The sequence below is a fragment of the Camelus bactrianus genome, chromosome X (genome assembly GCF_048773025.1).
Source record: "Camelus bactrianus isolate YW-2024 breed Bactrian camel chromosome X, ASM4877302v1, whole genome shotgun sequence".
NCBI lineage: Eukaryota > Metazoa > Chordata > Mammalia > Artiodactyla > Camelidae > Camelus > Camelus bactrianus.
In genome coordinates this window covers 116,639,208-116,653,977 of record NC_133575.1, presented here as the reverse complement: position 1 = coordinate 116,653,977, position 14,770 = coordinate 116,639,208, and the positions used below count along the sequence as shown (strand labels likewise).

Genomic DNA, 14,770 nt, shown 5'->3' with positions numbered 1-14,770 from the left:
GAGGCCAAGGAGGACCTCTGGCTTATCATGACCAAAGGAACAGAGAACACATCCTGTCCTCGGTGGATGACATCATACACACCAACACTGTGGTAAGTACTTTACATGCCGGTAATTGTCACACCCACCCTTGGCAGTAGGTACTTGTCTTGGCTCCATTTCATGGGGAAGGTGACAGACAGCTCACTCAAGGTTACCCAGTGACAGAGCCTGGCCTCCATCGCAGGCCTCTGGCTCCTGATCCTATGCACTTTCCCCATCTGCTGCCCACTGTGGGTTTCTATACAGAGATGGCCCCAGTCCACCCCCACATCAGTCAAAGAAACCCTGCCACATACCCTTAAAATTAAAAAAAATTTGAAATAATTATTTCCACATTTTGGCTATTAGAAATAATGCTGCTGTGAATGTTCCTGTATACGTGTTTGACCAAAGACATGTTTTCAGTTCTCCAGGGTATATGGCTAGGAGTGGAATTGTTAAACTTTCTGAATTTTTTTGAATATGTTTAACTTTTTGAGGAACCACCAAACTGCTTTCCAAAGTGGCTGCACCATTTTACATTCTCACCAGCGGTGTGTGAGGAGAGTGCCAGGGTCTGACATCATGACCGACACTTGTTACTGTCCATCTTTTTGCTGCTAGCCATCGTTGTGGGTCTGAAGGGCTGTCTCACTGTGGTTTTGATTTGCATCTCCCTGATGACTAACGATGTTGAACGTCTTTTCCTGTGCTCATCGGCCATTTGTACGTCTTCTTTGGAGACATGTTTCTGTCCAATTCTTTTGCCCACTTTCTGATTGGGCTATTTGTCTTTTTATTATTGAGTTATAAGAATTCTTTATATATTCTGGATAGAAGTCACATCAGATATTTGATTTATAAATACTTTCTCCCATTTTGCAGATTGTGTTTTTACTTTCCTGATGTGTCCTTTGGAGCACAGAAGTTTTTAGTTTTGGTGAAATCCAATTTATCTGTTTTTCTTTTGTTGCTTGTGCTTTTGGTGTCATATTTAAGAATCTATCACCAAATCTAAAGTCATTAAGATTGGCACCTGTGTTTTCTTCTAAGAGTTTTATAGTTTTAGCTCTTGTAGTTAGATCTTTGATCCATTTTGAGTTAGGTTTTTTTATATGGTATAAGGGATGTACCCAACTTCATTCTTTTGCATGTGGCTGTCCAGTTTTCCCAGCACCGTTTACGAAAAGACCATTCTTCCCTCATTGGATTGTCTTGGCATCCTTGTTGAAAATCAGCTAGTGTAAATGCGAAGGTTTATTTCTGGATTCTCCATTCTGTTCCATTGATCTGTATGTCTGTCCTTAGGCCAGTACCACACTGCCTTGATTACTGTAGCTTTGTAGTAAATCATGGCATGTGAATCCTCCAACTTTGCTCTTTTTTGAAGATTGTTTTGGCTATTAGGGGTCCCTTGAATTTCCGTGTGAATTTTAGAATCAGCTTGTCAATTTCTGCAAAAAAGCCAACTGGGATTTTAATGGACATTGTGTCGAATCTGTAGATCACCTTGAGGAGTATTGTCATCAACTGTATTAAGTCTTTCTGTCCATGAACACGGGCAGTCTTTCCATTAATTTAGGTTTTCTTTAATTTCTTTCAAAGATACTTTGTAACTTTCTGTGTACAAGTCTTGTACTTCTTTTGTTAAATTTATTCCTAAGTATTTCACTCTTTATGATGCCATTGTAAATGGCAGTGTTTTCTTAATTTTATTTTTATATTGTTCATTGCTAGTGTATGGAAATACAGTTGATTTTTGCACATTGCTCTTGTATCCTGCCACCTCGTTTATTAGTTCTAGTAGTTTTTAATGCATTTCTTAGGATTTTCTGTATGCAAGATTGTGTCATCTGCAAATAGAGATAGTTTTACATCTGCCTTTCCAATTTAGATGCTTTTTATTTCTTTTTCTTGCCTAATTTCTGTGGCTAACACATCAGTACAGTGATGAATAGAAGTGGCAAGAATGGGCATCCTTATCTTGTCCCTGATCTTAGGGGGAAAGCATGGATCTTCACCACTGAGTATGATGTTAGCTGCGGGTTTTTTATAGATTCCCTTTATCAAGTTGAGGGTGCTCCTTTCTATTCCTGGATTAAGTGTTTTTATCATGAAAGAGTATTGAATTTTGTAAATGCTTTCTCTGCATCTGCTGCCATGATCATGTGGTTTTGTCTTTTTTTCTATTTTTCCTTCATTTGGTGTTCCAGGTTTCCTTCTGATATCATTTCACTTCTGTCTAAAGAACTGCCTTTAGCAATTCTTTTTTTGAAGTGGTCTGCTGTGTCCAAATTCTCTTAGATTTCATTTATTTGAGTATGTCTAGTTCTCCTTCATTCTTGATGGATATTTTCACTGGATATAGAATTCTGTGTTGGCAGTTCTTTCTTCACAGGTTCTGATGAGAAATCTGCAGTCATTTGAGTCATTTCCCTCCTGTGAGTCATGTATTATTTTTCTTCTGCTACTTAAATTTTTTTCTTTGTCATTAGTTTCCAGCAATTTAATTATGTATTTGTGCGACAGTTTCTTTGGTTTTGTCCTATTTGGATTTGCTCAGCTTCTCGAATCTGTAAGTTTGTGTCATTCGTCAAACTTTGGAGGTTTTCAGCTATTATTCCTTAAAATACTTTTTCAGTCTACGTACTTTTCTCCTCTCCATTTGGGCCTCCTATGACACACATATTAGGCCTTTTATTGTTGTACCACAGGTCCATGAGGCTCTTAATGTTTTTCAATTTTTTTTCCTCACTGTTGCTCATATTGGGTAGTTTCTGTTAATCTGTTTTCAAGTTCACTGACTCTTTCCTCTGTCTCCTCCATTCTGCTGTTGATTCGCTCCATCAGTGAGTTTTTATTTCAGTTACTCTATTTTTCTGTTTTAAGTGTCTATGTGGTTTAAAAAACACACACATTTCTGTCTCTTCGCTGCTGCTTTCTCTTCCAGCTTTGGTCTCAGTGGTGTCTATGACTGCTTAGTCAGCATTTTTCTAATGGCTGCTTTAAGTTTGTCATGTAGTTCCAGCATCTGTACCATCTTGTCATTGGTGTCTGTTGACTGTTTTCTCATTCAAGTTGGGATTTTTATGGTTTTCTTCATGTGCCAAGTAATTTTAGATTGTGTCCTAGACATTTTGACTATTACTTTGACTTCGAGTCTCGTTAGATTTTATGGAGAATGTTGCTATTTGTGTTTTAGCAGGCACTTAACCTGGTTAGGTTTAAGCTGTACATTCAGCCCACTTCTCTGGCCCGTGGTTCCAGTGTCTTCTCAGTTCCCACAGCCTTTGCGCTGCTGCATACGTGACCCAGCATTCAGCCTGGGGCCTGGGTGCTGGTCTCCCCACTGGCTTAGTGATCAGAGCCCCAGCATGCTCATCAAGGTCAGACCCAGCCCTACATGGAGGGGGGGGCGTTCTCAGACAGATTGATGAGTTTAGTTTCCCGAGTTATTCCCTCCTAGTCATCTCTAATATTATCTGGTTCTTGGGGAATGGGGCTCTCCTTTTCTGTCTTCCAGCCATGATTGCACCACAGCGGTGGGAGGACAGAGAGGAAGAAAGAGTAACAGCGTTTGGCCCATAGCTCCACTGAGTGGAGAGGACGCTTCCCTGCCCTCAGAGTGTTGGCTCCTGTAATTTTCTGTTGCCAGGCTGCCTATGTGCTGCTGCCACCCCCACATTGCCTGGGGTCTGGGGTCTGAGAGAACAGAGAAAAGAGAGAGAAAAAGGCCAGGGACTTTTCCAGTCTCTCTAAGTGCTAGGGTTTTCTCCTCCTGGAGCTCTCCGTGTGTGCCCCGTGCTCTCTCTGGGCCTGGGCTGGCCTGAGCACAGGCCTGGGGAGACCAGAGGAGAGAACGTGGTACGTCCCCACCAATCTGAATGGTGCCCTTGGATTCTGACCTCCCTGACACACCTGCTGACATTTACCTTTCAGAGGCTGCAGACACCAGCCACATGCTTTCTGTCCGCTCTGAGCAGTGGGTGTCAGTGGGTGTTCAGGAAGGTGACGTGTGCTCTCTCCATCTTACCCGGAACTGTAACCCTTCCCTTAGTTTTAATTAAAAATTTTTTTGTTGTGGTAAAATGCATGTAACATAAAATTTACCCTTTTAACCATTTTTTAAAAAAATTTCCCGCCCTGAGGGGCTCTATTCTTTGTTTTAATACTTTATTATTGTGGTAAAATAAACATAACAAAATTTACCATTGGAACCATTTTTGAGTGTATAGTCAGTGGCATTAGGTACATTCACAATATTAGGCAGCCATTACCACCATCTCCATAACGCTTTTCGTTTTCCAGAATTGAAACTACCCAATTTTTAAGCCATTTTCAAACATATAATTCAGTAGCATTTAATACATTCCTCATGTTGTGCAGCCTTCACCTCTGTCTAGTTCTGGAAGATGTTTGTCACCCTAAAAGAAGGTCCTGTGCCCATTAAGCAGTCACCTCCATTAGCTACAGGCCCTGGCGCCCACTGCTTTCCTGTTTCTATTTCATAGGAATGGAATCATACAGTATTTTCCAGGGTCATCCATGTTGAAGCATGAATCAGTACTTCAGTCTATCTCCTGGAATAAAACATAAAAGCAAAAGAACCATCATGTTGGCATTATTGAGAGCTGGGAGTCGGGATGTGGGAGAAAGCAGATTTGGGCATAAGACTGTTAGGTTCGGGAGTGTCAGTATGAGCCCCTAATGTGTTTGAACTTTCAGAACGTATGTGTGTCTACACACACACACGCACACACACACACACACACACACACACACACACACACACAATTTCCTTACTTTATCCCCTGAAAAGGCCAAGAGCAATGACACTGTAGTTGTGACACAGGCCCAGGGCAGGAAACCGCCTGCAGTTCCTTAGACGGTAAAGCTCAATTTCCCACCTGGCCCAGCACTTCCACTCATAGCTGTCTCCCCAAGAGGACCGAAAACCTGGGTCCCCACGGGAGCTTGTACATGAACAGGAAGTAGTATTCTTAGTAGCCCCAAAGTAGGAACAACTCAAATTTCCATCTGCTAGTGGATGGATAAACTAATTAGCAACAGGAAAGGAGAAAATACCGATCGGTGCGACTCTGTGAGTAGACCTGGAAAACAGGATGCGGCGTGAGAGCAGCCGGACACAGAAGGCCAGGAGCGTGTTCCCACTTGTAGTAAAGGCCCACAAGACACGAATCCAAAGCAGCAGAAGCAGATGAGTGGGCACCGGGGCTGCTGGGTGCAGGGATGGGGAGCAGCAGCTACTAATGGGGATATGGTTTCTTTTGGGGGTGATGACAGTGCTGGACTGACATAGTAGCAATGGCTGCACAGCTCTGTGACTGTCCTAACAGCCACTAATCTGAACACTTCAGAAGGGTGAATTCATGGTATGTGCATTCTATCTCAGTAAAAAGTACCAGCTCTCGGAATGAAAAAGCACACCTGGGAGGGGAGTGCTCCAGGCTAAAGAACAGTGAGGGCACAGCCCCGAAGCAGTGTGTCCTTGGCCTGTTCCCGAAACAGCCAGCAGGCTTCTTTCGCTGGAGCGGTGCTAGGGACCAAGCCTCGCAGGAGGCCTTAGGGTGTTTTCTCAGGGCAGTGGGCAGCCGCTAGACAGAGTCTGTTGAGCATCACAGAGACGGGTACTGGCTTGGGCAGCTGTGGTCGCAGAGGCCACAGTGGAGGGAAGCAGCCAGGTTAGGTGGGGCCCACCTGCTTTGCTGATGGAGGGATTGGGCTGGGGCCCAGGGGAGGGCATCCCACCCAGAGCACAGTGAGGTTTGGGGCTTCAAGGATTCACTCTGCAGGCCTTTCTGAGTGTCTTTGTTGGGTCTGGCCCTTTGCTGGGGAGAGCAGGGGACACAGATGGCATGAGATGAGGCCTTGGCCTAGTGCTGCCCCCAGGCCAGTAGAGGCCATGGATGGGCATCAGTGAGGTGGCTGTAGTCCAGACTGGCGACTCCTGAGTGTTAGAGGGGCTGAGCCCTGATGAACCACAGAGGACCTGGCCTGGAGGCTTGTAAGCAGACACAGGCCGGAACTGCCCAGTGGGGTCAGTGCCAGTCTGAGCCCTACCTCAGGTTGGCAGAGCCTCAAGCAGGGAAACCATCCTTTCCTGGGCATTGAGGGGGAGCTGGGTCTGTGCTGAGGAGGGGACAGCAGTCAGGGTGTCCCAGCCCTGGCCACTGGTCAAGGCCTTGTGACGTACTGCGTGGCACTTGCTCTCTTGATTCTGCCTGGGCTCTCCCCTGTCTAGTGTCACACCTGCCACCTCCCACTCCCGGCCTGCCCTTCAAGTGTGTCATTCGGGCTCAGTGTTGTATGGGCAGATGGGGAGAATGAGTCAACAGGAGGGCATGGAGATGTAGATGCCAGAAGCTTCCAGAGGCCAGGCCTCTCAGGTTGTATTTAGGTCCAGGGGATCAGCTGCAAGCCTCCTCCCCTTTCTGGAAGGAGGAAGGAGTGGTGCTTCCGAAGCCTTGAGCTCCTGGCCGGGCAGCTCCCTGCTGGGAATCCCAGCCGCTTCTGGGGGCGGGGGGCTAAGTCAGCTGCTACTCAGGGACCCTAACTAAAGCCTGGCCACTTGCTGCCTGTTGGGGATGAGCCCTTATTCTGTCACGAGGAGTAGGTTTGGTGCAGGCCAGCTCCACGACCCCGTCTTGCTGGGCCAAGGGCTCTGAGCCAGTCCATGATGCTGCTGGGTGGGGTCCCGGTTGCTGGGGGCCCAGTAGGGCTGAATGTGGGGCAGGGGCACCTGGCACATCTGGCTAGCGAGTGCATGTTGCTTTCCTTGCCCAGGGCCAGGCCTGCTCCCAGAAGCAGCTGTGCTTCTTGGACCAGCTGCTGGATGTGGCCCAGAGCCTGACCATTGGATGCTCCAGGGGCTCCAGGTAAAGGTTCGGGACACACCCTTTGCAGAACGGCTGGTGGGCACCCTTGGTCCTCCAGCTGGAGTTGGTAGGGCTAGGGGACCGCCACCGGGCACGTCTCCAGCTAGAGTTTCACTCCCTGCCCTGGGAGCAGCAGCTACACACTGGCCCAGGAGCTGCGGGGTGCTAGACTAGGCAGGACTCCCACCACCCTGGGGGTGCTGCCTAAGGTACCAGGCCATCGGTGTGAAGGCATGGGCCAGCCACTGGGGATGGGGAAAACAGGCACCCGGGGTGTCCCTGCCATGGGGGCGGACTCTCGGAGACTGGAGGAGATGCTGTCTCCTGGCCTCTCTGCCTGGTTTCGTTTTGCCACTTGGGTCTCTGACTGGTGATGAGCGTGGCCTGGGGCTGCCTTTGCAGTGTGAAGGAGCACTTTGAGGACACCAGGGAGAAGAATGAGGCGCTGCTGGGGGACCTCTTCTCGAGCTCCCACCTGCGGATGCTGCTGAGCCCCAAGTGTGACCCATGGCCTCTGGACATGCAGCCCCTTCTGGACAAGCAGAGCGATGACTGGCAGAGGTACATGCTCCCTTGCTTCTGTTACCTGGATGGGCGCTTCTGCATGTGGCCCACAGGTGCCCCGATGCCCGTGTTGGCACCGAGCAGAAGTGGCCCCCCTTCTCTCCCTGCAGGGCTAGCCCCACCAGTGAGTCAGAGGAAGAGAAGGTGGAGGAGCTGGCCAGGCAGCTGCAGGAGAGCGCCACCAGGCTGCAGTCGCTCAGGCTGGAGGTGAGGGCGCTGCCCCCAGCTTTGTCTCTGACAAGGTGCACCCAGCCTCAGATGCCCTGTTTTTATACTGGGTGTGTTGGGAGGTCTGAGCGAGGTGGCATGAGCGCAGAGCCAGCGCCTGCAAGGTGGAGGGTGCTCAGCCCACGTGAAGGCACAAGCAGGGAGGCTTTCCGAGGAGTCAAAAGGACTGGCCTCAGGCGGCTGTGAGCCAGGCCCCATGTGCTTTCTTGTGTGTAGCCTGGACCTGGCCTCGTTATGGGACTGAGGAGCACATTGAGGCCCACCCAGGTCTCTGGTCTTAATGTCTCCTGGTTTGTGGAAGTGAGGGGTGGCCAGTAGACCCTGCTTCCCGAAGGAGGTTAGGGACATGGTGCCCCATGACAGACAGGGTGGCCTCGAGGGACCCTCGACCTTTGGCTTTGCAGTGCTTTGCGCGGCAGAAGCCAGGGGCCGCTGTGAACAGGGCTGACAACAGTACCCTGGACCAGAAACTGCGCTTGGTCATCTCTGACTTCCATCAGCTCATCATGGCTTTCCTCCAAGTGTATGAGGATGAGCTGGGGGAGTGCTGCCAGTGCCCAGGCCCCTACCTCCACCCATGTGGCCCCATCATCCAGGCCGTGTACCAGACTCTGACTTCATGGAGCCAGGTAAGAATTGCCTCTTCTGTCCTCCTCCCTCCCACGGGCCACTGCAGCCCCCACGGAGGGACCCGAGGGCTGGGACGGGGCTGGGAGGGACTTGGCCTCAGCCTCCCTGCGAGTGAGTGGCACACTGGGCTCCAGGTTCTAGACCTCAGTATGGGACTTTGGGTGGGTTGGGGCAGGTGCCTCTCCTGGTGCCATGGAGGGGATGAGGGCTGATGGGGATGTCCCCCTGTGGGTTCCCTGCACTTCAAGAAGGTACTAACTCAGCCAAGACCCTTGGCCCAGAAGAGGTGTGTGCACTGCCTGCTCGGGGGCCTAGCAACTGTAGGAGACCCTCACCTCCAGCTTCTGTCCCTGTATTGGTCTCTGTCTTCACGGTATACCCAAATGTATCAGAATCTCTTCGTTCTTATGAATGTCCAAGAACTATGCCAGACAGATAGGTGCTTGCCTGTCTGTGCCCTTGGCCAGTTCAGACAGACAGGAAGAAGCGGTCCCACGCCACTGTGCTGACTACGTCAGTATTGACTCTCTGTGGTGTTCTATGTTTCAGATCCCCAGAGGCTGACCTAAGATGCTAGGCTGGGTTATGATTATGAGTACAGTTGCCATGCATGGAACTCTGACATTGGCTCAGGGCTTCCATGATGTTGGCCTTGGCTTTTTAACAAAAAACTCCTAGATTTCCAAACCTCTGACCAGCCTGTCCTTTGTGATTCTACCAACAGGACAAGTTAGAGCACAGTCTTCTCCCATTGGAAAGGCCCTTTTATCTTGGGACACTGATTTTCCCACCGTGCCACTGGCTTTGCTTGGCTACCAGTGTGGGATGGAGCACGTGATAGTGCCCCCTCTGGGCCAGGAGGAAGGGAGTTAGGTTGGGGAACGCTGATTGGTGACTCTCCAGCTGGGAGTCCTGCCCTCGCCCTGGGCTGTCCTTGGGGGTGAATGTCATATATTTGAGGGTCTAGGGCAGAGCACATATTCAGTGTGAGCCTGGATGTGAAGCAGGAGGTGCCTTCTGTAGGCCAGACCACCAGCATTAAGTGGCTGCATGTCCCCTCCTGCCTAGCTATTGAAAGCAGTCGTGGAGGTCACTGACACCTCGGTGAAAGCCGTGGAGATGGCAAAGCAGCAGCAGGGCGAGCCGGTCTGCTGGGGCAGGAGCAACTCTGTGATGAGTCTAGGTATGTGGTCACCACTTTCTGTGGCTGTGGCCACCCATTTGGTGGTCAGGGATGGGGCTGTCCCAGCACACCTCAGGTTAGCACCTGCCTCCTTCTGTGCTTGACCAGCACTTGGGGAGTGGTGCCTTACTTGTTTCTTCTTTTTCTAATGCATAAGGTTTTCCTTCCCTTGAAAAAATGCTTTTGACAGCCTATAAAAGAAAAACATGAATTATAGAAAATTGGAATAGTCAAAAGACGTGGAGAGGTAAGCTAAAAACATTGCATAACGGGGTGGCCCACGGATGGTCAGTGTTAATATTTTGGTCTGTTTCCCTCTATTCTTTTTCCTCTCATCTATTTTTTATTTGTTTGCATGAGTTGAGTATAATCACAGCATGTATACGCTCTTGTATTCTTCGCCTTGGACCTCATTGTAAGCATTCTCCCTTGCTGAAGTCACATTTTTAATTGTCAAACACTGTTCCTTTCAGGCATTTGCTATAATTTATTGAACATTTTCTATTACTGAGCCTGTAGGTCATTTTCAGTTGCAAGATTTACAACTATGACAAATGGAAACAACCCAGGGTCTTACCCTGGGGTAGCGTTGGGATAAATAACGGTGTAGGTAGGTGGTGGGACGGTATTTGTTGTTTGAGAACTTGGTTATGATGACCTGAGGAAATGCATATTGCGGAGTGTTAAAGCGAAATATATAGGTTAAAAATGAAATACACGGTATGATCTCACTCTTCTAAAGGGGAAAAAATGTAGACGAATCCCTTGTAGGAACTGAGCTAGAAAGTGGACCTTGGTTTTCTCCGTGTTAGAATCAGAGGTGGTTTAGTTCATTTACTGTTTCTTTATCCTGCTCTGTAGTCTTCAGCTGTTCCCCAGTGAACATGTATTACTCAGGTGGTCGCCCTTCAACTGTCACGAGCACGGTTAGACATTGTAGCCCCCATCCTTCAGTGGAGGAGGGGCTCCCGCCTTCGTGGTGGTGAGGCTGAGCAGTTTCCATCCTCCTGTATCCTCATCAGCCCTGGCCTTGCTCCTTCCAACCTTTCTGCTGTTGGATAGGGGCAAAATTGTATCTGAATTTAATTTTAAACTTTTCTTTCTGAGTAAGTTTATCTTTCCTATGGAAGTACACACTTGCACTCAGAAAAGGCTCCCCACCACCTTTTCTTCTGTGATAAGAAAAATAGCTTTTAGGGAGGAGTCTCAACTCACAGGGGTAGAATGGTGAAAAATAGGATGTTTTCCCTGTGCTGTTCAGTCCAGTTGCAATGATTTTAAAGCCAATAGTTGTGTAAACACAACCCAGTTCAGGAATTGGCAGAGGCCTCGCACCCTGGAGATGCCCACGGCCTCTTCCTGCCCACAGCTCACTGCCACTCTGACACCGTGAGACTTCTGTCCCTGTTCCACCTACCTCTCACGTGTGTTGCCATGGAGCCAGACCTTTGGCTTTTGACAGTCTGGTTGTAATGTGCCTTGGTGTGGGTCACTTGAAGTTTCTCCCATCTGGAGTGTTTTGAGCTCCTTGGATGTTTAGCTTCGTGTTTTTCATCCACACTCAGCCAGACAGTTGACTCTTCCTTCTCCTGTACCTCCCGGGGCTCCCAGTCTCGAGGTCCACCCGAGGCGATGGCTCAGGGCCTTCCCAGCTCTCCCCTGGGCATCTGCACGGCTCCAGCGAGCACGTGGCCTCTAGAGCCCCCGGACTGTGAGAGCTGTTCAGAGCCCTCTCGGACATCTCATTCTGCAGCCTCTCCTTCCGCGCCTTTTGGTTTGTCTGCTGTTCACTCTGACTCTCATCCCCCATCTTAGGCAGTGGCAATTATAGCATCTGCCTGCGAATGCTGCCCCGGTGCGCCCCCGAGGGGTGGCTTTAGCTCATGTAGCCCCTGAGCCCTCCCTTTGGGGGGCTGTCTGCATGAACTTACCAGCCTGCCCTCCCCTCACTAAGCCGGCCTTCTTGCTGCTCTTGGCTTGGCACACACACTTGGCACATGTACCCCTGACCGCCCAGGGGTCTCTCTTCTTTCTGACTGAACTGCAGCAGATTCCTCCATTTTGAAATTTCTCATAACGTTTATCCTTATCATCACTGTCACTCTGACTCTCACCCCCCTGCGTGTAATTGCGTAATTGCTGTTCAGACAATGCCTACAGCCTGTGCTGTCATTAGTATAATAATGAGCACGTCTTCACCCCTGCTCACAGGAGTGCTCACAGGACTGTGCAGGCTTCACCTTTTCCGTCACGCCCTAAGGGGGAGGGGGCGAGCCGCTGCCCCTTCCCCCTGTGCTTTGCGTGCAGAGAAGCATCCGCTTGCCCTGCAGCCTGGAGAGTCTTGAGGGCAAGTGCTGCACCCGAGCAGGGAGCTTCCTTCTGCCCCCGCACACCTCTGGCCCAGCTCTGGTCAGTGCAGCCTCCTCATTTGTTTGAGGTGTGTTCTTGTGCTATAGACACGACAGAGAAACGATCCGTGTCAGCCCCATGCCAGGGGCCAGTTAGAATGGCCTTTGCATTTCCCTGGTTCCTACCTGACAAACCAAGGTCCTTGGTTTCTATGACCTTGGGCCAACCATGTGCAAGCTGTGTGTGTCTGTGCTGCTCCATCTCTTGGTCTGAGAAGCTAGGCCACCGTTCTGGGTGCTGTAGCTGGGCTGTGTTGGTCCCATGTCCCCATGCTGGAAGTGAGGGGCTTGAGTGAGGGACCATTGTGCCTGCAGGGCCCGTACCTGGAGCCATGGCCTTGTGTGCGGGGCGGGGGGCTTTGGCGATGGAGAGCGGCTTATCCCATCATCAGCCACCAGTCACCCTCTCACCTGGGTGGACCTGAAGCCCCATTTGCCTCCCAGGCGATGAAAATATCCATTTATTTTGAAAGCAGGTTTCTGGAAGCTGGAAAGTGCATGGGAGTAATTTGATGGATGCAGTGGGTGGAGCAAGCTGCAGCTGGGAGGACGGCCCGAGGGGGCAGTAGGGGAGCCGGTCTGCCTGGTGGAACCACCATGGTCCCAGGGCTGTGTGGCCGGAAGTTCCAGGGAGGGGACAGTGGCCAGTGGGCCAGAAGTAGAGGGCATAGGCAAGGCAGGTCTGTACGGACTGGCACTCCCAGTGAGAAAATGACCGAATTGAATGGCAAATCCGGGCTCCCAACATGGCTGGAGGCCCGGTTGAAGCCCACTTCCTTCTGGCCTGCCAGGGTCCCTGGCGTGAAGGTTAGTCCCTACCTGCCCCTGCTGCCATGCCCTCCGCATGGTTCCCGGCTGGGGAGACCCTGCAGGAAACAGGCGGCTCCGCTGGAGTAGAGCAGGGCCAGTGCGCCAGCTGCCCTGGCCTCCTCTCTCCAACCTGGGCCAATACCATGGAAGAGAGAAAGACCTGGAAAAGCATGGTACTGGCTCATTCTGAGAAGAGAACTTTCCAACAAATTGAAATTAACGTACTCACTATCTTGTCCAAACGTACCTAGGAAACTATGAAGAACCAGCAAGGAGAAAAGCAAGCAAACACTCAGGAGTTAAAAATGGTTGTTAAAGAGTTCAAAAAACCCATGCAAAGAGTAGAAAACAAATGAGGCAACGAATCTTCAGAGTAGAGAAAAAAGGGACTGGTAAACAAAACGAGGACAAAGAAGAGCGAGGCCGAGGCCTGATGCAGACAAAGGAAGGACCATGAGGCAGAGGTTGCAGCTCAGTGGCAGGCCCAGGTTCCCAGGACAGAGCAGATGCCACCTACAAGCTGTGCCCCCAAGCCCAGCCTCCTGAGTCCGTAGTAGTGGGGACGTAGCACCGGGCCTGGCTTCCGGAGAGAGCGCATGGCCTCCAGATGATGATGTCCTGCGTGTTCAGAGGACCAGGGGCTTTCAGTCTGGGATCCACACCAAGAGAAGGCAAGGGAGCGCCGAGAGCACAGGACAGAGGGGAGATGGAGCTGATGAAGCAGCCGGGGTGGGGGTCCCCAGGAGCAGAGCGGGGCTGGGGGCAGCTTAGGGTTGGGAAAACCTGAGGATTTAGTGAAGGCAGAAGATACCCCCAAATCCCATCTGTGGAGAAATGTGGCCACGCCCCAGAGGGAGTGTTGATGGTGAGCGTGGAGGGTTGCTAGGGCTGGGACTGGGTGGGCCGAGTGCTGTCTCAGCTCTGTAAGGAGTCCGCCTGCTCAGGCTTTGCCCCGAGGCCCACCCCCTGATTCCTGAGCTTTGGAGTCACCCTTGGGATGGGCAGGACCACATGCCAGTTGACATCCTTGCCATGTGGGAGGGGAGAGGATGGGCCAGGAGGGAGGGAGGCAAGTTGGAGGAAGGATTAGGTGTCTGTTTAAGTTCCGTCACCACCAGCAGGAAAACCTGAAGGGAGAGCCCCAGTCCATAGGGAGGGTTCGGGGTGGGAGTGAGCGCCAGTGGCCCAGTGCTCACTATCTGAAGTTGGTACTCAGGAGGCAGGTGTGTTATGGTGGCATTTCCCTTCCCACCCGCCCCAGAGCCCAGCAGAATCCCAGCGCTGGCCTGCGGTGGGGTGCGCAGCTAGGGCCCGTGCTGATTGATCTGTGTGCATAGGTTGCCGGTCTGACTAAAATTGAAGACAGCATCAAAATCAGAACAAGCCCTGGCTCCTGGGCTCTGGGGAGAGGGCTGGGGGCGGGGACAGGCTAGTGGGCCCTGGCCTGGGGCTCGACCTGGCACCCACAGGTGCCTTCTGTTCGCGCAGGGCACCCAGTGCTCTCCAGCCCCTGCCCCCTCAGCAGCTCCTGGCTTAGCACTTTTGAGTCATAGCGGGAGTCGGGCCCCCCTGGAGGCCCCGCTGTGGAAAACCAGTGGAGGAGGAGGGCCAGGGAGGGGGCGGGTGGGGAGCTGCCTCTTCCAGGCTGGGAAGCGCTAGACTCACTTTGCCATTGGCCTTTTTCTTTTCTCTGCAGCCACCAAAATGGAAGAACTAACCCAGAAATATATGAGATTTTCAGCGACGGTCTGCACAAAGGCCCCGGGTAGCCTGGGAGCTGGCAGCTCTTTCCCCAGTTGTCAGGCAGCGGGGGCCGGGGGGTGCTGAGCCATCAGCAGTCACAGCCCTCGAGTTCTCCGGACACGGCCTCCGAGTACTCAGCGCCTGCAGCTCTTTGGGAAGGGGTAGAGGCAGGGTAGGGCAGTGTGATCTGGGAGAAAAGAAAACTCAGGTTCTAAGAAGTTACCTCCAGCCTGCTTTTTTGTTTCCATGTCTGCATGTGACCTCCTCCTTCCCTCTGCTGTCGCCCC

General features: G+C 51.2%; 1 protein-coding gene across 5 annotated transcripts in view; it reads left to right on the top strand.

The window, feature by feature from the left end:
• The window catches only part of HAUS7 (HAUS augmin like complex subunit 7), a 22,384-nt gene extending 7,679 nt beyond the window's left edge, over positions 1-14,705 (top strand). Inside the window, exons 6-12 of one of the 5 annotated variants that reach the window (XR_012504865.1) lie at positions 6,826-6,917; positions 7,320-7,478; positions 7,592-7,688; positions 8,114-8,338; positions 9,408-9,522; positions 12,992-13,411; positions 14,437-14,572. Coding sequence is in view for 4 of the 5 variants with exons in the window: in XM_074359920.1 (XP_074216021.1) it covers positions 6,826-6,917; positions 7,320-7,478; positions 7,592-7,688; positions 8,114-8,338; positions 9,408-9,522; positions 14,437-14,567 (819 nt within the window). In the remaining variant the exon portion in view is untranslated. Of the gene's footprint in view, positions 1-6,825; positions 6,918-7,319; positions 7,479-7,591; positions 7,689-8,113; positions 8,339-9,407; positions 9,523-9,679 lie in introns of all 5 variants that reach the window. The other 4 variants (XM_074359922.1, XM_074359920.1, XM_074359919.1 and 1 more) reach the window with 4 other exon arrangements.
• Positions 14,706-14,770: the final 65 nt, after the last annotated feature.